The sequence below is a fragment of the Salvelinus fontinalis genome, chromosome 9 (genome assembly GCF_029448725.1).
Source record: "Salvelinus fontinalis isolate EN_2023a chromosome 9, ASM2944872v1, whole genome shotgun sequence".
Lineage (NCBI taxonomy): Eukaryota > Metazoa > Chordata > Actinopteri > Salmoniformes > Salmonidae > Salvelinus > Salvelinus fontinalis.
The window spans coordinates 37,323,201-37,347,657 of NC_074673.1; the positions used below are offsets into that span (position 1 = coordinate 37,323,201).

Here is a 24,457-nt window from a genome sequence, read left to right on the forward strand (position 1 = left end):
GAGTTTTCATTTACATAAGTGCTAAGTATACAGACAGCACAAACCCAAGTGATGAAATGTTTCTTCATATATATGTTTTCGAATTGATGTTGATTGTAAAGTTGGAAATGTGGAATGGGCAATTCGCCCTTCGCTATTTGACCCTGACATGTCTATTTGGAATCCATATCCTCCTCACAGACAAAGTGCTCATCGATCAAGATCTGTACACCGCAGCAGAAGTCACCCCAAAAGCCCACTGGACAACATCTAAGTTGTTGGTCAGTGGTCATCAAGTTCATCATAGCACTTGGAGCAAACATTGTTTTTCAAAACCTTGTAACCACAAGTGTGTCTAAGGCGTTAACATTGTACAACATTGAAAGCAATGGAAAACTGTATTGCGTGAAGTAATAACTGCAATCTTTCAAACAGGACGAGAAGGTCTGTACATGGCCTCTTCATTGTTCTGCTCTTGGTTTCCCTCTGTGTTTTTCTCCCACTCCCTTTCTCCTCCCACTGTCCTCAGGGAGATACTAGTTAAAACACATACTCCAAACATTTCACATTAGTCACACATTTTTTATTAGCTCATTTTTATCTCAATAATTTACAGAAATGTGTATTTGCTTTTTAATTCGTATATGTGGTTAATTATAATAATTAACTCCTGAGTAAATTGTTTTGTTTACAGTAAAATAATCATGATTGGTGCTGTTTCGTAACTGGAATGACATTTTGCAAAATTTCATTTCACAGGCAAGTTATTATATGCCTTGTAGCCATTGCATAATCTTGCAATCATTCCACAAGGGAGGGCTTGATTTTGCCAATATCTTCTACAAGAGAATATAAAATCATAATCATCATCAGTAAGTGTATAGTAAAAACAAAGAGAATATTTAGGATCATGAAATTATGTTTGTGTGTATGTATGTTTGTGTGTGTGTGTGTGTGTGTGTGTGTGTGTGTGTGTGTGTGTGTGTGTGTGTGTGTGTGTGTGTGTGTGTTTGTGTGTGTGTGTGTGTGTTTGTGTGTGTGTGTGTGTGTGTGTGTGTGTGTGTGTGTGTGTGTGTGTGTGTGTGTGTGTGTGTGTGTGTGTGTGTGTGTGTGTGTGTGTGTGTGTGTGTGTGTGTGTGTGTGTGTGTGTGTGTGTGTGTGTGTGTGTGTGCGTGCGTGCGTGCGTGCGTGCGTGCGTGCGTGCGTGCGTGCGTGCGTGCGTGCGTGCGTGTGTGTGGTGTGTGGGGGAGAGAGAGAGGGACAGATCACAAAGTGCCTCGACGTTTCCAATTATCAACAAGCGGCACTATTGCCCTTGGCCTTGATTGATATAAGGAGAGGAAAGAGATGGGGACCGAGTTTTCAAAGCTTTACATGCAACTATTTTCCAGGAATTAAAATGTTCAAATGTCTCTTCTTAATGTGCCTCCCAGAGATACAAATATTTCCCTTGAGTAATTGTTTCAGAAGCCTTGTCTTTTTCCAGAAGTCTTATGCTTATGGAAAACATGTCTTCACAAGGTAGGCCTACTGATCAAATAATTTACGAACAAAGATGTGTTTTTTATGGCTCTATGTCTAAGGAACATGAGACATGGACATATACATAGGAAAGCTATTTATTGTGCTCTGAAGTTTGTTAAATTCAGCGCCTGCGCACTGGGGATCAGTAGTGAGGAGAATTGTGAATGGGGGGAGTATTTTGGGTGTACAGTCATAAATCGGACTCCGAGGAGCCAGGAAGTATGCAGCGCGACAGATAAAGTCGAGAGAGCGGGCGTTTGTTGTCAGTGGACGGGGATCACACGCTTCAGGGTGAGAGGGAATTATAGCCGAGTGCGAAATTGAGCCTAATCCATTGCAGTGGCAGAGACTGACCACTCAGTAGTTTAGATTTGAAAGCGGGGAGAGATCACGACCCTGCTTACAATTAGGTAAATATTACGTTAGCACATTGCTACTAAACAAGACGGAAGAGAATAGAAGCGGGATTGCTGTTATTTCACGGCAAAGGTTTTTCTTGCTCACAAAACAATTAAAATTAAGGACAATTTCTCAGCAAACCTTCAAGATGCCTCGGGTGGTCCCGGATCAAAGGAGCAAGTTTGAAAACGAAGAATTCTTCAGGAAACTCAGTCGGGAGTGCGAGGCAAGTCTACTCATTGGATACATTTTATCTGGTGGCGGAAACAAAGTACCTCATAATGTGGAAATGCACGTTGCGCTGAGACAGCACAATAGCCTTTTTATTATTTTCTTACTGAAAGATGGATATGGTTTCCATTATAGATATGAAGCACTGTTGAATTTATCTGATATGTTATTTCATATTTTAATGTCCAAATAAGCCTACTCTTTTCAAAAAAGTGGAAGAGTTATGAAACTATTTTTAGTTTTGATTTGTTTTAAGTCCATCAATTTATCTGAGTCGCTCGTGATGAGCGTGCGCGAAGCACTGACATTCACGGTGACTTTGCCTCATGGCTAATGTACATTTATTTCCCATATTGTATCATTCAATAGGCTAAAGGGAGATGCATTTGAATTAAATTAATCTGATACCTCGGAATTGTACGAATTTATAAAAAATAAAGACGTGTCTCAAATTTAGACTATTATCTGAGCCATAAAGTGAGCCATGATTAATGCCTTCACAGTAAAGTATATTTATGCTACTTACTTATGTATTTTTTCCCCTTTGGGATTAACTTTATTGATGCATTTTTCCCTTCATATTTTCAGATCAAATACACAGGTTTCCGAGACAGACCGCACGAGGAGAGGCAAGCCAGGTTTCAGAACGCTTCTAGAGACGGTCGCTCAGAAATAGTGAGTAAAGCATTTCTGTTCAGCATACAACTGCGATAATAAGACTATAATCAGACATCATTACACTAACCCTATTAAGTGTTTGTCAATATGTTGCATAAATAGACACCCGGAACAGAACTAGACATTTTACATGCCTAGTTAAATAAAGGTTACATTTAAAAAATATATATATATTAAAACATCAGCCAAAACATTACTTCATCCTTTATTCTCTGGCAAACAACACAAAAAACATCCTCATAACATTATTTCACAAAAATGTCATAACACTATAATAGGATTAGTTCACTATCCAGAACTGTCATAAACCTGTGTATCAGGTGTCTGACAGACAAGGCTATTAAGGTCTGCCTCTGTCTCAATAGCCTTTTGAGGGGAGAAACACAACAGGGGCATTGACAATGACTGAAGTCGGGGGCAGAGCTGGTCTGGCGGCACCGACAGTGGCTACATAAAACGGCCCCTCTGCTCACTCCTTTTTCAGTCATCACGATATTTTCACGTAGGCTACACTCTTAAGTAAAGGACTCTGTCCCTGGAATAACCTTTGGGGGTTCTAAAAAATGCCACACGGGGAACCTCTCCAGTTCAAAAAGGTCCCTTTGAAAAGGGTCTGTTTAAAGGTTCAAACTGGAACCTTTTTGTGATGGGAGGGGTTACATTTTGAACCTTTTAATTGTAGAGGTGGCAGCCTATCAAAAGATTACCAGTTGCAGCATTGAAACATTAAAGGTTCCTCCAAGAAACCCTTCAACTACCAAGGGTGCGAATATGAACCATCAATGGTTCATTGAGGAACTCCAGGGTTCCTCCAGGTTTAATCGAGTCCCCGTTCATTCTAAGAGTGTACTAAGGTATTTGCTGTAATAAAGTCAAATGTATTATTTTTTTATGTAGGCCTATTACTTATATTCTTAGAGTAGTCTAACATTTCACTCTTTTTGAGTCAGATTTTTTAAATAGTTTTGGTAAGCTAATTCAAATCAAGGATTTTTCTTCATGCCATTAAACAATAAAGTAACATTGCAGTGTATTCACTGCCATTTTCAGACAAAAAGATTCACAAAGATATTCACAATAATAATATTGTGACTAGGCCTACTTCTAATTAGTTATTTTTTTGTGATTAAAGTATTTTGGTGCTTTATGAGGATTGTTTGATGTGTTACTGTCACCGTTTGCTATGTAAGGGTCCTAACACCACCATTCACCCAAGTGTGTCTATTTCAAAATACAATTATTCTGACTGAGAAAGCCATTTGAAATTACCATCATCATACCTAAAATGTTAGTAAATTAAATACATTCAAATAGACTTTGTTAATTAAATAAGGCAGAATATATGCTATGCACATATAGCCTTAGTAATTATATGGTCATAACATTTTATTTTGTGTTAGTATGTGTTTTGTGTATTCTGCCTGTGTAGTTTTTTCCTTATTTCTGTTTGAAGTAATGCTGTGAAAACAACAGAAAACATTGTGTCCATGTTTGGAGCTCAGTTGTTTAAAATCTTTACCTATGAGCTGGTCAATTCCATAACATCAACCAAGCACAGGGAACATAATTCAGAAGAAATCATCTAGACCCTGTGTCATTAGTGTCAGGCAGGGTCTACTTTTAAGCTATTATTGATTTTCCTTCCCTGTCTTTCTTACTGTATTCCTCCTATCTCTCACTCATGCCATCTCCCTCTCATTCAGTCTCTCTGTCTTTTCTAAAGTCAGTTCTCTATTGCCCAGTATTCCAACAGTGAGTGTTGGTAAAATAATATCAGATGTGCGTAACTCTATACTCCAAATAGAGAAAATTATGACTCTTGTTTTTTCCCCTTCTTTTTCTGAGTGCTGGGAGCGCTGGCCCTGGCTCCAGACACTCGTCTCTCTGATGTGAAAAAGAAATGACGGGCTGCATAATTTATGCTCAGGCCCAGTGTTCTGACCCTGTTTGTATTGATTTCCCTCTAAAAGGCTTTTGTGGCGACGGGCACCAACCTCTCGCTGCAGTTCTTCCCAGCCAACTTGCACGGGGAGCAGAGGCAGACACCCACACGAGATTATGTGGACTTTGACCGGGAGACGGGAAAGGTAATCCTGACATCTCTTTTCTTTTCTCTTCTTCTCTCTTCTCTTTTTATCCTCCCTCTAATCTCATCTGTTCATCTTTTGAGAGGTGATTTCTCTTAACCTCATCTATGACACTTTTTGTTTCCCAGACATTTCTGTGAACTCATGTAAGCGCACACTAATGATCTGTAAAGAGCTTGGTATGGGCGCGAGGTATTCCTAGAATTTTTCACCAAAAGTTGAGGTTGATCTCACGACAGTTTGATTGAATCCAGGCTGTTGATTCAGATTGATATGTTCTCTGGGTGGGATAAACCATGGGCTTTCCGTAATGATATGTTATTGCTTCACACAGAACACTGCCCTGCCGTCCACTTAAAACCCCACTCTTCACTGTGTCTCCTATTGTTTCTTTTTTAAACATGCCCATTTTTCTCACTGTAATTCCAACACATTTTACCAACTCAATGAACACACGACTACAGTATGTGGTTTCCCTCAAAGCCATAAGGAAGGAAGATGAGGACACTGTTCCAACCATAGAAATACAATCGTAATTATATAGTAATAGTATATTACAGTATAGTATAGTATATAAATAGTAATTATATAGTAAAGCCTTGCTTTTCCTGTGATTCTGACAGTACTGCAGGGCAGGGCTTATTATCCACGGCTCATTATCCACGAGGAGGCCTACAAAGACCACATTCACAACTACAAGAACTCACTTCCCACAACCAAATCTGCTTATTTCTCCAACATCATAAGGAATGAACAAGGAAACCCAGGAGTGCTCTTCTCAACCATCAATAAACTTCACCTCCCCTTGGACAACCCCTCTCTCACAATCCCCACGACCTCTGTGACAGTTTTCTGGCATCCTTTCAAAACAAAGTGGAGGCTATCTACCAACAGCTGCAACAGTCTCACCCTTCAGTCGGGCTTCTGGGCTATGCATAGTACTGAAACTGCCTTGGTAAAGATAGTGAATTACCACCTCTGTGCTTCTGATGCTGGGAACATCTCCATCCGCATCCTCCTGGACCTGTCTGAAGCATTTGACACTGTCTGTCATATTTTATAGATTTTTTTTTTTTTAACTGACCGCATGGAGAGGCTTCTTGGAGTTTCTGGAACAACTCTTGCCTGGTCCCAATCTTATCTATCTGATAGACAACAGTTTTTCTTCCTTGGCAACTACAGGTCTGCCCCAGCCCCTGTATCACAAGGTATCCCACAAGTCTCAGTGTTAGGTCCATTACTGTTTAGTATTTACATGCTACCTCTTGGTCAGATCCTTCGTCAATTTGGACTCAGATTTCACTGTTATGCAAATCACACACACATCTACATCCACACAAAACCCAACTCCACTTTGTCACCCCCCTCTGTTGTTGACTGTCTCCGTGAAGTGAAAACTTGGATGAGCAATACCTTTTTCAAACTAAACGACAAAACAGAGATCATGCTCATGGGCCCCAACTCCCTCATTAACAAACTGGGTCGACCGCTGCACCATCCACCCCAACTCCACAGTCAGGAACCTTAGTGTTACCTTTGACCCAACTCTGTCATTTGAACCCCACATCCAGAGGTAATATGTACAGTACCAGTCAAAAGTTTGGACACACCTACTTATCTAAGGGTTTTTCTTAATTTTTTACTATTTTCTACATTGTAGAATAATAGTGAAGACATCAAAACTATGAAATAGCATATATGGAATCATGTAGTAACCAAAAAAAGTGTTGAACAAATCAAAATATGTTTTAGATTTTAGACCCAAAACTATATATTTTTTTTAACAGATTAGATAAGGAATCTTAAACGTGACACCTTTGTTTCCACACCAATGAAGATGCAGTGTTTAGAAGGATTGCATTTTTTGTTATTGTTTTGTTTGTGTATTCATTTGCTCCCCTGGAGGGCTCGTGGCTGTTGCCGTTTGTAAGGTGTGCCAGAGGCCCCTGTTCACAGACAGTGCCTCGCTGAAATGTGCTCATTAAAAATGCATCCGTGAGAAATCGATAGACCTTTCGGCTCAAGGCTGACGGACTAATCTTTGCCCATTAATTATTTAAAAAGGCGTGACTGGGAGTTGTCAGGCGTGCTGAGCACTTTACAGATGAGGCGCTGAGTGTCCAGGGCAGCGGCCTTGTAGTGACCCTATCCCCTATCCCCTCTAGTAGGCTTAGAGACCATGCAGCTTTAATGAGCCCTGGGCCCTCCATCCCTCCTATTCAAAAATAAGCCCCAAGGAGCTCCTAGTCATAGCCACGCTCCTAGCACTGTCACCCTACACAAATACATGCACTTTTGAACACACACGCGCACACACACACACACACACACACACACACACACAGGGTATAAATCCCAAGACGGGTGCTACTGCTCTGCTCCTTGTCATAAGTACTTCTTCTCCCAGTCCCTCCCTCCCCCTCGCTGCCTCCCTCGTTCCCTCGCTCCCTCTCACTTTACCCCTAACTACTCAACCTCCCTGCAGACTAGTGGTGTCAGGCTGGGAGAGGTGTTGCGTACGCTGCAACCTCTGTTCTTAATTAGTGTGATTGTTAACCTTCTACACAAACACATCTCACACTGCCTGGCTAGGAGATGTTAATAGACAGAATGTCTGCAGTGAAAAAGTGAAAGTGTGTGGCGTCAGTGGTGTCAGAAGAGGAAACGTGATGACTGGTTTAACTGAAATAACATGGGCCAACCGGTTTGTGTCTGCTGCTGTATTCATTTAATACATTTTAAAAAGTCTGAAATAAAAGAGCAAACTGTGGAGGTGAAATATTGAAGCATTTCATAAAGTCCTTTAGCCAGTGGAACATGCACTGTATGATTTGTCAAAGATCCTGGTCTAGCTGTTTTCATGAGGGAACTGTCCAGGTGTGGCCTATAGATATGTATGTAAGGCATGTTCCCCCTATGCCCAGTTGAAGTGTGAGGTCCATAAAGAGCATATAGCATGCAGCTCTCCCCTCACCACCACCCAACACCAGTCCAGAGTAACAGATGAATAGGGAGCAGTTATAATATTCTTTCCATGAAAAGTGAGTGATTTTATGGGTCTTGGTGTTTCTGATTGATGGAGTCAGAACCAACCACAGCGCAGTGTGAGCCCAGGGACTCTCTGTCTTTCCCTCTCTTCTGCTCTCTCTCTCTCTCTCTCTCTCTCTTCTGCTCTCTCTCTCTCTCTCTTCTGCTCTCTCTCTCTCTCTCTCTTCTGCTCTCTCTCACCCTCTCTCTCTCTCTCTCTCTCTCTCTCTTCCTCTCTCTTCCTCTCTCTCTCTCTCTCTCTCTCTCTCTCTCTCTCTCTCTCTCTCTCTCTCTCTTCTGCTCTCTCTCTCTCTCTCTCTCTCTTCTGCTCTCTCTCTCTCTTCTGCTCTCTCTCTCACTCTCTCTCTTCTGCTCTCTCTCTCTCTCTCTCTCTCTCTCTCTCTTCTGCTCTCTCTCTCTCTCTTCTGCTCTCTCTCTCTCTCTCTCTCTCTCTCACTCTCTCTCTCTCTCTCTCTCTCTCTCTCTCTCTCTCTCTCTCTCTCTCTCTATCTCTCTTCCTCTCTCTCTCTCTCTCTCTCTCTCTCTCTCTTCCTCTCTCTCTCTCTCTCTCTCTCTCTCTCTGTCTCTCTCTCTCACTCTCTTGGTTTCTTTAGGTCTCTCTCGCTCTCTCTTTATCTCTTCTGGTCTCTCTCTTTTTTAGTCTGTCTTTAGGTCTTTCTATATCTCCTTTGTGGTGTTTCTCTCACTCGCTGTTCAGGTCTCTCACTCTTGGTCTCTCTCTCACATTTCTCTCTCGTGCGCGGGTGAATAAACCATTGAAAACAGATGGTGCCAGCAGAACGGGGCCAGTTTAAACTTGGACGCTGGTGGAGGACAGTAGTATTATCTGAGTGGGGCGGTGAGCCCAGCTCCACTGGAGCCCCCCCAGTAGAGCTTAAGTACAGACTCTGAGTGTCACTACAGGCTAATGGGAACCAGCTGTGTGGGAGGTTAATTTTAGAGGTAGCTAGCAGGGCCTGGGGAGGAGCTGCTAACCCTGTCCCAGCCAGGGGCTCACAGTAGCCGACTGTTTCGTACCAGAACCCTGGTCAGTCCAGTGGATCATCCACACTGCCCTAATGGTCATGGATCCTAACTCCCTAGTCCAATATTAAGTTGATTAGATTGGAGTGCCAAAGGATAGCTAACAGTGCCTTCAGAAAATCATCAGAGACAGAAATGAATACACAGCAGCATACTGTTCAAAATTCACAGAGCAGAACAGGAAGTTGTATAACTGCCACAGAAGCATCGAGTATAGAGTCCTTAACGCAGGTCCTCATACTGGGACAGGCAGCAGAAGTGCAGGGTGTTTGAATTTCTACAGTAGCAGACAGGAGGAGGGGGGTGATTCAATGTGTCGTAGTCAATTATTAATCTGTTCCAAGTGAAGTTAGCTTACCTCAGACATGAGTTCAGAGAGATAGGGGGTCTCTGATGAGGATCCTCCATTGATGCCAGTGGTGGGAAAAGTACACAATTGTCATACTTGAGTAAAAGTAAAGATACCTTAACAGAAAATGACTCAACTAAAAGTGAAAGTCACCAAGTAAAATACTACTTGAATAAAAGTCTAAAAGTATTTGATTTTAAATATACTTAAGTATGAAAAGTAAAAGTATAAATCATCTCAAATTCCTTATATTATGTAAACCATACGGCACAATTTTCTTGTTTTTTTTAATTTACGGACAGTCAGGAGCACAATCCAACACTGACATAATTTACAAATGAAGCATTTGTGTTTAGTGAGTCTGCCAAATCAGAGGCATTAGGGATGACCAGGGATGTTCTCTTGATAAGTGTGTGAATTGGACAATTTTCCTGTTCTGCTAAGCATTCAAAATGTAAGGAGTAAAAAGTACATTATTTTCTTTAAGAATGTAGTAAGTAAAAATAAAAGTAATCAAAATATATATAGTAAAGTAAAGTAGATACCCCAAAAAACGACTTAAGTAGTACTTTAAATTATTTTGACTTAAGTGCTTTACACCACTGATTGATGCTTTGTTGTTATGGAACTGCATTGATACTGATGACTCACCATGGGATTGTAGGGTATCTCTTTAGGCTAGGTCAAGAACCTCTACACATACTACCTGGATTGAAGTTTGATAAAATAGGATTTTTAATGTAACAAGAGAAGGGGAGATAGACTCTTTAATATGAACTCTGTCTCCTCAACTCAATCTTGTTGAAATGTGAGACTTTTAGGGTTTTGGAGCGTGGTTCAGCTTTAAGGGTTTAAGAGATATTATGTTTGGCATCTTGTCCAAATCTCCCTGTCTACTCTGTTCATCAGTAGCACTTGTGTGTGGTTTCCCTTTATACAAAGCATTAATTGGGTTCCGTCTGCATGGCCATGCCACAAGGTTGGGTTTGGAGGCTTGTTAACTGATTGGCCTCTTGCTGCTGGTGTAGACCATCCACAGTGTGCTTCCACTCTGTGTTAAGAGCTAAGAGCACAAATACATGAAGAAAGTAGCAGAATGACTCCTAAACTTTTGAGCTACAGTCTTGGTATTACAACAGTAAGCCATAGTGAGACTGTGTAGGTGTGTTGGTGTCTGTCAAAGGGCTAGAACAGAGAGAGACAGAGAGCGGGCCTCAGAGGCAGCAGACTCTATAAATCTTTGGCCTGTCTCTGGATGTAAGAATGTTCGCTCGGGGGCAGATAGCACAGGGAAGATTCACAGTAAATTACTCCATTATGAAAGGGACTGCAGTCTGAGGCGTCACCACAGGAATTGGAGTTTTAATAGTTAGCTTCTTCGCTTGTTCCCAAGACCAGCCAGTGTGTGTGTGTGCGTGTGTGTGTGTGAGTGGGTGTGTGTGTGTGTGTGTTTGTGACTGTGTTTTTATGTATGTGTTTGTCTGCCTAGCATTGCACTTACGGAGCCAATCTCCATATTCATGATGGGTCATGTGCCACAAAACATGTTTTTGAGCTGCCTGGCGCCGGCTTGACAATTAACCTTGTTACAGAGCCAGAGAGGGGGAACAGCTTGACAGTTAACCCTGTTACAGAGCCAGAGAGGGGGAACAGCTTGACAGTTAACCCTGTTACAGAGCCAGAGAGGGGGAACAGCTTGACAGTTAACCCTGTTACAGAGCCAGAGAGGGGGAACAGCTTGACAGTTAACCCTGTTACAGAGCCAGAGAGGGGGGACAGCTTGACAGTTAACCCTGTTACAGAGCCAGAGAGGGGGAACAGCTTGACAGTTAACCCTGTTACAGAGCCAGAGAGGGGGAACAGCTTGACAGTTAACCCTGTTACAGAGCCAGAGAGGGCGAACAGCTTGACAGTTAACCCTGTTACAGAGCCAGAGAGGGGGAACAGCTTGACAGTTAACCCTGTTACAGAGCCAGAGAGGGGGAACAGCTTGACAGTTAACCCTGTTACAGAGTCAGAGAGGGGGAACAGCTTGACAGTTAACCCTGTTACAGAGCCAGAGAGGGGGAACAGCTTGACAGTTAACCCTGTTACAGAGCCAGAGAGGGGGAACAGCTTGACAGTTAACCCTGTTACAGAGCCAGAGAGGGGGAACAGCTTGACAGTTAACCCTGTTACAGAGCCAGAGAGGGGGAACAGCTTGACAGTTAACCCTGTTACAGAGCCAGAGAGGGGGAACAGCTTGACAGTTAACCTTGTTACAGAGCCAGAGAGGGGGAACAGCTTGACAGTTAACCCTGTTACCGAGTCAGAGAGGGGGAACAGTTGACAGTTAACCCTGTTACAGAGCCAGAGAGGGGGAACAGCTTGACAGTTAACCCTGTTACAGAGCCAGAGAGGGCGAACAGCTTGACAGTTAACCCTGTTACAGAGTCAGAGAGGGGGAACAGCTTGACAGTTAACCCTGTTACAGAGCCAGAGAGGGGGAACAGCTTGACAGATAACCCTGTTACAGAGCCAGAGAGGGGGAACAGCTTGACAGTTAACCCTGTTACAGAGCCAGAGAGGGGGAACCGCGTGACAGTTAACCCTGTTACAGAGCCAGAGAGGGGGAACAGCTTGACAGTTAACCCTGTTACAGAGCCAGAGAGGGCGAACAGCTTGACAGTTAACCCTGTTACAGAGCCAGAGAGGGGGAACAGCTTGACAGTTAACCCTGTTACAGAGCCAGAGAGGGGGAACAGCTTGACAGTTAACCCTGTTACAGAGCCAGAGAGGGGGAACCGCGTGACAGTTCACCCTGTTACAGAGCCAGAGAGGGGGAACAGCTTGACAGTTAACCCTGTTACATAGCCAGATAGGGGGAACCGTGTGACAGTTAACCCTGTTACAGAGCCAGAGAGGGGGAACCGCGTGACAGTTAACCCTGTTACAGAGCCAGAGAGGGGGAACAGCTTGACAGTTAACCCTGTTACAGAGCCAGAGAGGGGGAACCGTGTGACAGTTAACCCTGTTACAGAGCCAGAGAGGGGGAACAGCTTGCTGCTGCTTCTGCTGGCGGAGGTGGTTATTGAAGGAAACAAAATGTTGAGCAAATGAATCTCTCTCATCTTCAGCCCCAACATGAAGCAGGGTGTGGTGTTTGGGAAGGACTACGAAATTATCTCAGGAAGCCACACAAATACCAATTGGTCGGTTGCTAAGTTTAAAGTTTACGTCCTTAATGTCATAAAGCTACTATAGTTAGTCCATACATATTTAATGGAGTTTGTACTTAAGTCCGGCTGAAGTGGACCTGGTAGTAATGAGTGTATGATGGGGGAGGGGGTAGGGCGGCATCAGCCCTCACTCCTGACACTGATGAGGAGAGGGGCGACTGGGCGAAGTCCAGGGCAGAGGGAGGATGATGGACTAGCGTCTCTGCGAGGAGCGCAGTGGGCCGGCTCGTCCTGTGGTGGGGGCTCTTGTTTCCGTCTCCCTCAAACAGAAGCTACTCCACTAGCAGATTACTTGTCAATGACATCATCAAAGGGAGCCCACTAATTGATTCCTGCTGCTCTGTCATGCCCATTGTGCACTGAGCCCTCCTCATGTTCCTCTGATCTGATGTTAATTCTTTGATGTTTGTTAAAAAGAGAGGTTCTTTGTATTCTTGGCTATGCCATGTCCTTTTCTTGAATTAGGTTTTCACAAAAATGTTCTTGTTTTGACTGTCTGTTGGGACAGAACTGTCTGTGCTGGGGAAAGAGAAGCTTTGTTTTTTCCCAGCACAAGTCAATCATACTCCTTCCTCTAGTCTTCCCATAGGGTTCTCGTTATAGCTCTCCAGCTCAAATGTCCTCTTCCTCTATCCCAAGCCTCAGATCAATGACCACTCGCAGGCTTTATTGTGCGGTACAAAGAAATGGAAGGTTTCATGGCTTCCTGAATGAAAAATGTAATCTTACAGTCAAATGAAACAGGTGAGCTCTGGTTGGCCATTATCATGGCTAGTTCCGAAGATGTACAAAAAACATAACATTTGGCTGTTATTACTGTTCCGCTACCTACAGGAGCATTGTTCATTTCATAATGAGACGTGAGAGCATGTTAGCATTAGCCACTTAGCCACCTAGCTAGATAACATTAGCCACAACAAATTGGAATTCATAACATATCATATGAATTGTAATTTGTGATATATCATATGAAATGGATGATGGACATCCACAAGTTAATACATACCATACGAAACGTAACATATCAGACTAAATGGAGTGTCCCATATTTACTTTTACTATGTTACGTCTACCCCTGAGTCCAGGTTGCAAACATCTATTGCTCAGTCTGAGGTTAATAGCAAGAGTTACAAAAGTTCTTCATTTCTTTTGTTTTCTTTATATAGACATCACACTTTTCCACCAAAAGTGAGGTGTTTCAGTTGACCACTCTCACCCTCTCCTTCTCGCTCTCCTCCTGCCAATTTAAAGATTTTCTTTCCTTTGTTTTCCAATCGCCTTGCCCTCCAGAATAATGAACATTCCATGATACTGTGGAATTCTTCAACTGATTCTGATTCCTGGGAGTTTGGAACATGGGGACCTAACTGGATGGTGATGTTGCAGGTCACTTAATCAACATTTCATGAATGAATTAAATATTAATTACACTAAATTGTTCCTGCGTAAATGTCATAGATGGATAGCCCAGATGAGTAGGTGAAAGACTTCAGTGTCTGTACTGATGCAAGTCTGAACCTCCCACCCTCCTTACATCCCCCTGAGTGGGAGCAGTCAGACAGCGTTGTTGTCTGGGAGAGAGGAGAGGGAAGCATCCTGCTTTGGGATTTGTTTCTCCAGAAGCCTCAGGACACAGGTGAGAAATACAGCGTGTATTTGCCGACAGCATTCCTGGTCACTATTCCAGGAACAATGTTCTCTTCTGGCCGCAGAGGGAGACCTGTGTGGTCACTTGGCCTGTAGGGTCGTGTCTCGCCCCTCTGCTTCCAACCTGACACTGTAATGGGTGTGTCTGGGGAGGGGCCAAGCGGCACCCTACAACCCAGTATTCCCTGTCCAGTTCCTATGTCCCCCTGATAGTATTGTACAGAGAGGGAAAATGGCAGACGTGAAGCTGGACTTGTGTCCAAGTATTTCTAGAGTGCCTGAGAAATCAAGTCCCCAAAGATGCTCTTGGCAAGCCTGCTGATTCTTTATTTTGACTGTCGTTACCTCTTTCCATGAAAACTGAGCCCGCCAACACGTTCTTTTGAAATGCTAATATTCTTCTATTGTATTTTCAACCATTATTTTGTTCATTTGTTCATTTATTGTTAAAAATTGAGTTAATTGACTACTTTTAGATAATAACAATTCCATATCTAAGAGTGATGTTTATATTAGTGTCTGTGACTATCTGATGTGAATTCTCAGAATCCTCCGGGGTTTTGTAGACTCAGACAATTCTCCTCTGTAGCCTGTCCCTGCAGTCTCTCTCCCATTCTCCTGTAGTTAGAAACTTTATCCAAATGCTGAATTTGCCTTTGCATGATATTTACTTAAGTTAAACAGCCATCTGTAAAAACGGAGAAATGGATATCATGTGTATGGTGTTCGTGCGAGAAATGATTTTACATAGTGTACTCTGTGTCCCCAACTACCCTATACCTTATTCCCAGTAAAAGTATAAATGGTAGAAAAAAGTGGAATCATAACCAAACTGACTCATAATCTGGTTGACAAAGTGACAAAGACCACCAAGATAATAAATCTTCTATTAAATTGGATAGTTTTTGGGGTGTACATTATATTGTACATTATATTATAAATAATATAAAGGATAAAGTAAAGCTGTATCACCGGCTGGATTGGCAAGATAGAAACAATCCATTTTGATGACTTTTACAATTGAATTGGGAAATGACGTAGAGGAAGCCTCACTGAATTTGAGTCAGTGTTACTGCATTACAGAATCAGGCTTAGCAGGCGCAGTTATCCTCTGATTAGGAACATATATCCGAGGAATAGTCTGTCTACCAGGCTGTCTGCCAGACTGTCTGCCAGGCTGTCTGTGATTGTATGTATGTATGTTTGTGAGTTCTGCCCTGGCATGGTGTCAGGGGAATGCAGGGCAGTTAGAGGGCTCTAACTGGGTTTGGGCGGGAGGGTGTCAGTTAGGGGGCTCTAACTGGGTTTGGGCGGGAGGGGGTCAGTTAGGGGGCTCTAACTGGGTTTGGGCGGGAAGTGGTCAGTTAGGGGGCTATAACTGGGTTTGGGCGGGAGAGGGTCAGTTAGGGGGCTATAACTGGGTTTGGGCGGGAGAGGGTCAGTTAGGGGGCTATAACTGGGTTTGGGCGGGAGAGGGTCAGTTAGGGGGCTATAACTGGGTTTGGGCGGGAGGGGGTCAGTTAGGGGGCTATAACTGGGTTTGGGCGGGAGGGGGTCAGTTAGGGGGCTATAACTGGGTTTGGGCGGGAGGGGGTCAGTTAGGGGGCTATAACTGGGTTTGGGCGGGAGGGGGTCAGTTAGGGGGCTATAACTGGGTTTGGGCGGGAGAGGGTCAGTTAGAGGGCTATAACTGGGTTTGGGCGGGAGGGGGTCAGTTAGGGGGCTATAACTGGGTTTGGGCGGGAGGGGGTCAGTTAGGGGGCTATAACTGGGTTTGGGCGGGAGGGGGTCAGTTAGGGGGCTATAACTGGGTTTGGGCGGGAGAGGGTCAGTTAGGGGGCTATAACTGGGTTTGGGCGGGAGAGGGTCAGTTAGGGGGCTATAACTGGGTTTGGGCGGTAGGGGGTCAGTTAGGGGGCTATAACTGGGTTTGGGCGGGAGAGGGTCAGTTAGGGGGCTATAACTGGGTTTGGGCGGGAGAGGGTCAGTTAGGGGGCTATAACTGGGTTTGGGCGGGAGAGGGTCAGTTAGAGGGCTATAACTGGGTTTGGGCGGGAGAGGGTCAGTTAGGGGGCTATGACTGGGTTTGGGCGGGAGGGGGTCAGTTAGGAGGCTATAACTGGGTTTGGGCGGGAGGGGGTCAGTTAGGGGGCTATAACTGGGTTTGGGCGGGAGAGGGTCAGTTAGGGGACTATAACTGGGTTTGGGCGGGAGGGGGTCAGTTAGGGGACTATAACTGGGTTTGGGCGGGAGGGGGTCAGTTAGGGGACTATAAGTGGGTTTGGGCGGGAGGGGTCAGTTAGGGGGCTATAACTGGGTTTGGGCGGGAGAGGGTCAGTTAGAGGGCTATAACTGGGTTTGGGCGAGAGAGGGTCAGTTAGGGGACTATAACTGGGTTTGGGCGGGAGGTGGTCAGTTAGGGGGCTATAACTGGGTTTGGGCGGGAGAGGGTCAGTTAGGGGGCTATAACTGGGTTTGGGCGGGAGAGGGTCAGTTAGGGGACTATAACTGGGTTTGGGCGGGAGGGGGTCAGTTAGGGGACTATAACTGGGTTTGGGCGGGAGAGGGTCAGTTAGGGGGCTATAACTGGGTTTGGGCGGGAGAGGGTCAGTTAGGGGACTATAACTGGGTTTGGGCGGGAGGTGGTCAGTAAAAGGGCTATAACCGCCCTGTCGTGACTCAGTGGTGAGGGGTAATTATAGGGCTTGGAGGGGCGGGGAGAACGGGTGAGCGCACGGGGCAAAACAAGGCTAATACCTCTGTTTCTTTGTTTCTCTGGCAGGTGGTGTGGGTGGAGTAACGGAGAGTTGTGTGTGAGGGTGTTTGTCTGGGTATTGATGTGTGGATGGGTATATGTGCCCGAGACAATAGCGTAAACGTTCAACTTCATCCGCTCTGATTACAGAGAGAAGCGTGCTCTATCTCATTTTGCTTTGTATGCATCTCAACTGCACCTGGTCACACCTGTTTCTGTGTGTGTGTGTGTGTGTGTGTGTGTGTGTGTGTGTGTGTGTGTGTGTGTGTGTGTGTGTGTGTGTGTGTGTGTGTGTGTGTGTGTGTGTGTGTGTGTGTGTGTGTGTGTGTGTGTGTGTGTGTGTGTGTGTGTGTGTGTGTGTGTGTGTGTGTGTGTGTGTGTGTGTGTTGGTTTGATCTCAACGATGAAGGATGTGTGTGTGCTCATAGATATGGATAGACTGATACTGCATCTGAAAAAAACAACTCAGCCCTGATTAGGATTGCACACACTACTCCCGTAAAGGAACTGTGCTGACTCGACTCCCAGGGACTTCCTGCTTCTCCATATCTAGCGGAGCAGAGGGGAGGGAACAGATAGAGATACTGTGATAGGGGGAGATGGAGGCTGGGGGTTTGTGTAGCCAGGTTGAGAAGCAGCTGTGGTTCAGTTGCTGTAGACAATGAATGTCCATCAGTACAGTCTGATAGGGTCCCTCCTTCCCATGGCTGGAGCCCCCGGCCGGCCCCTCTGGGTCCCTGCTGTAGAGGGCCAGGCTGACTGGCCCGGGCCTGGGAGGCCTTACTCACACACACACACACAAACTACACATCCACACATACACACACCATTACAAAAACACCCACACAGTATACATTCACATATCCACATCTAAGTCATCTTCGGGGCAAAGGTGAAGTCACTCACACTGTGTAGTATTGTTGCATTACAGACTGTAGTGTGTCGGTATTCTGTCCTGTAGTTACCATTACAGATTGTAGTGTGTGGGTATTCTACCCTGTAGTTACCATCACAGACAATAGTGTGTGGGTATTCCATCCTGTAGTTACCATTACAGACTATAGTGTGTGGGTATTCTACCCTGTAGTTACCATTACAGACTATAGTGTGTGGGTATTCTGTCCTGTAGTTACCATTACAGACTGTAGTGTGTGGGTATTCTGTCCTGTAGTTACCAGTACAGACTATAATGCGTGGGTATCCTACCCTGTAGTTACCGTTGCAGACTGTAGTGTGCGGGTATGCTACCCTGTAGTTACCATTACAGAGTATAGTGTGTGGGTATTCTATCCTGTAGTTACCATTACAGACTATAGTGTGTGGGTATGCTACCCTGTAGTTACCATTGCAGAGTGTAGTGTGTGGGTATCCTACCCTGTAGTTACCATTACAGACTATAGTGTGTGGGTATTCTACCCTGTAGTTACCATTGCAGACTGTAGTGTGTGGGTATTCTACCCTGTAGTTACCATTGCCAGCGTTAGTGTGTGGGTATTCTACCCTGTAGTTACCATTGCCAGCGTTAGTGTGTGGGTATTCTACCCTGTAGTTACCATTGCCAGCGTTAGTGTGTGGGTATTCTACCCTGTAGTTACCATTGCCAGCGTTAGTGTGTGGGTAATCTACCCTGTGGTTACCATTGCCAGCGTTAGTGTGTGGGTATTCTACCCTGTAGTTACCATTGCAGACTGTAATGTGTGGGTATTCTACCCTGTAGTTACCATTGCCAGCGTTAGTGTGTGGGTATTCTACCCTGTAGTTACCATTGCCAGCGTTAGTGTGTAGGTAATCTACCCTGTAGTTACCATTGCCAGCGTTAGTGTGTGGGTATTCTACCCTGTAGTTACCATTGCCAGCGTTAGTGTGTGGGTATTCTACCCTGTAGTTACCATTGCCAGCGTTAGTGTGTGGGTATTCTACCCTGTAGTTACCATTGCCAGCGTTAGTGTGTGGGTAGTCTACCCTGTGGTTACCATTGCCAGCGTTAGTGTGTGGGTATTCTACCCGGTAGTTACCATTGCCAGCGTTAGTGTGTGGGTATCCTACCCTGTGGTTACCATTGCCAGCGTTAGTGTGTGGGTAGTCTACCCTGTAGTTACCATTGCCAGCGCTAGTGTGTGGGTAGTCTACCCTGTAGTTACCATTGCCAGCGCTAGTGTGTGGGCACTGGCACCTATTTAAGACCAGTTTGTTTAAGCCCATATGGTGGTTTGTGACTATGTTCCTGTTTTGCTCGTTAAGGTTGCGTGGGTGGGAGTGTACAGTATGAATGGGCTGTTGGTGAGGACGTGGTGGTAGAACTGGGCACCAGTGTGTTTGTCACTTCCTGCGGGTTGCTGACCTGCCAAGTGGGGGTTGCTGAGTCACCAGGGGGGCACAGAGGCAGCTGTCACAGCCCAGCCTGAGGGCAAGGTGAGGGGAAAGGGGAGAGAGTAGTGCAGGGTAGGCAGCTGGCATGGTTTCACAGACCTGGAGGTGAGAGGGGAGGAGAGGGGAACATGGGCATCTGTCTCTGTGTGTTTGTGACTTTGGACCGGAACCTGAAGACTCCCAACCTAGATGTAGCCCTGCCCAGAGCACAGCATTGTGGGGTTGTGGTGGAGGCTTATGGGAGGATGGGGGTCAGAGGGTGTCGAGTCAGGAGGGGGGAATCAGAACAGGGTTTTCGACTAGAAAATATACAGCTTATGTCAGAACTTACACAGCAGGTTAGGATAATTAATGTAGCAGGTCAGGAGAATTAACGTAGCAGGTTAGGAGAATAAGTTACTGTAAGGTTAGGAAAGGGGTTAGGGTTGGCTTAAATCCAAAACAAAACAACTTTTGACGTCAACTTGACATATTTTTAGGCATGACTTCAGAACAGCCATGATGACACAGCATGGTGACTGCCTAGAAATACACACACATTACAGGGGGGTACCACATCGTACTTACCCTGGAGACACAGAGAGAGAGAATCAGAGAGAGAGTTAGAGAGAGCTCAGGCCCTGAGTGGGATCTGTCATCCCCACATGCTCATGGTCACTGTGTGAATAATACACTCACACATCCACACACGTCCCAGACACTCAATAGCATAATTAGTACTGTGTTATATTAGTTGTTTCCTAGCATTCAGACATGCATTCTTGAAATCCAAGATGGCGTAGCAGTGTAGACGTGTTTTGTTTCATCCTCTTGTGTACGTTTGTATTTTTCGTATTTCTTGTATATATATATATTTTTTTTTCTATCTCTTTTCGATTTTTATTTCGATTATACCTTCCGGTAACCTACCTCACCCAATGTGATACGGAATCGCTATTATTTTTTGACTTTGGAACACATTCAAGATCCCCCGGTAGCTAACCAGCTAATCAGCTACAAGCTATTTAGTCATTTTTAGCCGCTGCTAGCAGCTTTTACCTTCTGCACAGACACCAGTCCTGTTATTAGCCTGGATATCACTCTCCAATTTACCAGCATCGGACTGTCTCTCCACAACAACGCCGGATTCCTGCCGTAATCCCTGAGCCACTACTTCTGATCCTCACAGCTAGCTTGCAGCTAACACCACTGCCACGAAGCTAGCACCAGTTAGCAAACACAATTCTACAATACCTCTTTCGCCATCGCCATCCGGCTTGGATTCTCTGTCGACACGACCATGTCTGGTCTGCAGACGAATACCCCATCCGCTGTGCCCTCAACCGGCCTCCGTCTGAGCAGACCCCCTCCGTCTGAGCAGACCACCCCCCGGGCTACTAACTTTAAACGCCGCGTGCTAGCGTAGGGGCGGCTTCCCTGCTCCATCTATGGCTGCTCCCTGGACACTATGATCACTTGGCTACATAGCTGATGCCTGCCGGACTGTCCATTCATTCACGGTACTCCATTCTGTTTATTTGTGTTTTATTTGTCGGCTCTGTGTTTTAATTTAGGATCTGTGTGTAGTTAATCCGACTCTCTCTGCCTAGTCGTCGCCATTTTTACCTGCGTTGCTGTGTTAGCTGACTAGCTGCTGTTATCTCACCTGTTGTTTTAGCTAGCTCTCCCAATCAAGACCTGCAATCACTTTATGCCTTACTGTATGTCTCTCTCAAATATCAATATGCCTTGTATACTGTTGTTCAGGCTAGTTATCATTGTTTTGGTTTGCAATGGACCCCGTAGTTCCACTCTCCGTACCTCTGATACCTCCTTTGTCCCACCTCCCACACATGCGGTGACCTCACCCATTGAGACCAGCATGTCCAGAGATACAACCTCTCTTATCATCACCCAGTGCATGGGCTTGCCTCCGCTGTACCCATGCCCCACCATACCCCTGTCTGCACATTATGCCCAGAATCTATTCTACCACACCCATAAATCTGCTCCTTTTATTCCTTGTCCCCAACGCTCTAGGTGACCAGTTTTGATAGCCTTTAGCCGCACCCTCATCCTACTACTCCTCTGTTCCTCGGGTGATGTGGAGGTAAACCCAGGCCCTGCATGTCCCCAGGCACCCTCATTTGTTGACTTCTGTGATCGAAAAAGCCTTGGCCTCATGCATGTCAACATCAGAAGCCTCCTCCCTAAGTTTGTCTTACTCACCGCTTTAGCACACTCTGCCAACCCTGATGTCCTTGCCGTGTCTGAATCCTGGCTTAGGAAGGCCACCAAAAATTCTGAGATTTCCATACCCAACTATAACACTTTCCGTCAAGATAGAACTGCCAAAGGGGGAGGAGTTGCAATCTACTGCAGAGATAGCCTGCAAAGTTCTGTCATACTTTCCAGGTCTATGCCCAAACAGTTCGAACTTCTAATTTTAAAAATTAATCTCTCCAGAAATAAGTCTCTCACTGTTGCCGCCTGCTACCGACCCCCCTCAGCTCCCAGCTGTGCCCTGGACATCATCTGTGAATTGATCGCTCCCCATCTAGCTTCAGAGTTTGTTCTGTTAGGTGACCTAAACTGGGATATGCTTAACACCCCGGCAGTCCTACAATCTAAGCTAGATGCCCTCAATCTCACACAAATCATCAAGGAACCCACCAGGTACAACCCTAAATCCGTAAACATGGGCACCCTAATAGACATTATCCTGACCAACTTGCCCTCCAAATACACCTCTGCTGTCTTCAATCAAGATCTCAGCGATCACTGCCTCATTGCCTGTATCCGCTACGGGTCCGCGGTCAAACGACCACCCCTCATCACTGTCAAACGCTCCCTAAAACACTTCTGCGAGCAGGCCTTTCTAATCGACCTGGCCCGGGTACCCTGGAAGGATATTGACCTCATCCCGTCAGTTGAGGATGCCTGGTCATTCTTTAAAAGTTACTTCCTCACCATATTAGACAAGCATGCTTCGTTCAAAAAATGCAGAACTTAGAACAGATATAGCCCTTGGTTCACTCCAGACCTGACTGCCCTCGACCAGCACAAAAACATCCTGTGGCGAACTGCAATAGCATCGAAGAGCCCCCGCGATATGCAACTGTTCAGGGAAGTCAGGAACCAATACACGCAGTCAGTCAGGAAAGCAAAGGCCAGCTTTTTCAAGCAGAAATTTGCATCCTGTAGCTCTAACTCCAAAAAGTTCTGGGATACTGTAAAGTCCATGGAGAACAAGAGCAACTCCTCCCAGCTGCCCACTGCACTGAGGCTAGGTAACACGGTCACCACCGATAAATCCGTGATAATCGAAAACTTCAACAAGCATTTCTCAACGGCTGGCCATGCCTTCCTCCTGGCGACTCCAACCTTGGCCAACAGCCCCCCCCCCCCGCTGCTACTCGCCCAAGCCTCCCCAGCTTCTCCTTTACCCATATCCAGATAGCAGATGTTCTGAAAGAGCTGGAAAACCTGGACCCATACAAATCAGCTGGGCTTGACAATCTGGACCCCCTATTTCTGAAACTGTCCGCCGCCATTGTCGCACCCCCTATTACCAGCCTGTTCAACCTCTCCTTTGTATCATCTGAGATCCCCAAGGATTGGAAAGCTGCCGCGGTCATCCGCCTCTTCAAAGGGGGAGACACCCTGGACCCAAATTGTTACAGACCTATATCCATCCTGCCCTGCCTATCTAAGGTCTTCGAAAGCCAAGTCAACAAACAGATCACTGACCATCTCGAATCCCACCGTACCTTCTCCGCTGTGCAATCCGGTTTCCGAGCCGGTCACGGGTGCACCTCAGCCACGCTCAAGGTACTAAACGATATCATAACCGCCATCGATAAAAGACAGTACTGTGCAGCTGTCTTCATCGACCTGGCCAAGGCTTTCGACTCTGTTAATCACCATATTCTTATCGGCAGACTCAGTAGCCTCGGTTTTTCTAATGACTGCCTTGCCTGGTTCACCAACTACTTTGCAGACAGAGCGCAGTGTGTCAAATCGGAGGGCATGCTGTCCGGTCCTCTGGCAGTCTCTATGGGGGTACCTCAGGGTTCAATTCCCCCTCTACGCAGACGACACCATTCTGTATACTTCTGGCCCTTCCTTGGACATTGTGCTATCTAACCTCCAAACGAGCTTCAATGCCATACAACACTCCTTCTGTGGCCTCCAACTGCTCTTAAACGCTAGTAAAACCAAATGCATGCTTTTCAACCGTTCGCTGCCTGCACCCGCACGCCCGACTAGCATCACCACCCTGGACGGTTCCGACCTAGAATATGTGGACATCTATAAGTACCTAGGTGTCTGGCTACACTGCAAACTCTCCTTCCAGACTCATATCAAACATCTCCAATCCAAAATCAAATCTAGAGTCGGCTTTCTATTTCGCAACAAAGCCTCCTTCACTCACGCCGCCAAACTTACCCTAGTAAAACTGACTATCCTACCGATCCTCGACTTCGGCGATGTCATCTACAAAATAGCTTCCAATACTCTACTCAGCAAACTGGATGCAGTTTATCACAGTGCCATCCGTTTTGTTACTAAAGCACCTTATACGACCCACCACTGCAACCTGTATGCCCTAGTCGGCTGGCCCTCGCTACATGTTCGTCGTCAGACCCACTGGCTCCAGGTCATCTACAAGGCTATGCTAGGTAAAGTGCCGCCTTATCTCAGTTCACTGGTCACGATGGCTACACCCACCCGTAGCACGTGCTCCAGCAGGTGTATCTCACTGATCATCGCTAAAGCCAAAACCTCATTTGGACGCCTTTCCTTCCAGTTCTCTGCTGCCTGCGACTGGAACGAATTGCAAAAATCTCTGAAGTTGGAGACTTTTATCTCCCTCAATAACTTTAAACATCTGCTATCCGAGCAGCTAACCGATCGCTGCAGCTGTACATAGTCCATCGGTATATAGCCCACCCAATTTACCTACCTCACCCCCCATGCTGCTTTTATTTTTTTACTTTTCTGCTCTTTTGCACACCAGTATCTCTACTTGCACATGATCATCTGATGATTTATCACTCCAGTGTTAATCTGCTAAATTGTAATTATTTGATTTATTGCCTTCCTCCTCATGCCTTTTGCACACATTGTATATAGATTCACTTTTTTTTCTACCATGTTATTGACTTGT

At 45.5% G+C, this 24,457-nt stretch overlaps 1 protein-coding gene across 3 annotated transcripts in view; it reads left to right on the forward strand.

Moving 5' to 3' along the window:
- The first annotated feature begins 1,675 nt into the window (after positions 1 to 1,675).
- LOC129862517 (core-binding factor subunit beta-like) overlaps positions 1,676 to 24,457 on the forward strand; it is a 42,684-nt gene continuing 19,902 nt past the window's right edge. For all 3 annotated transcript variants that reach the window (XM_055934273.1, XM_055934271.1, XM_055934272.1), the window contains exons 1-3: positions 1,676 to 2,128; positions 2,722 to 2,808; positions 4,782 to 4,898. In XM_055934273.1, the coding sequence (XP_055790248.1) occupies positions 2,051 to 2,128; positions 2,722 to 2,808; positions 4,782 to 4,898 (282 nt within the window). In that variant the 5' untranslated portion in view covers positions 1,676 to 2,050. The remainder of the gene's footprint in view (positions 2,129 to 2,721; positions 2,809 to 4,781; positions 4,899 to 24,457) is intronic.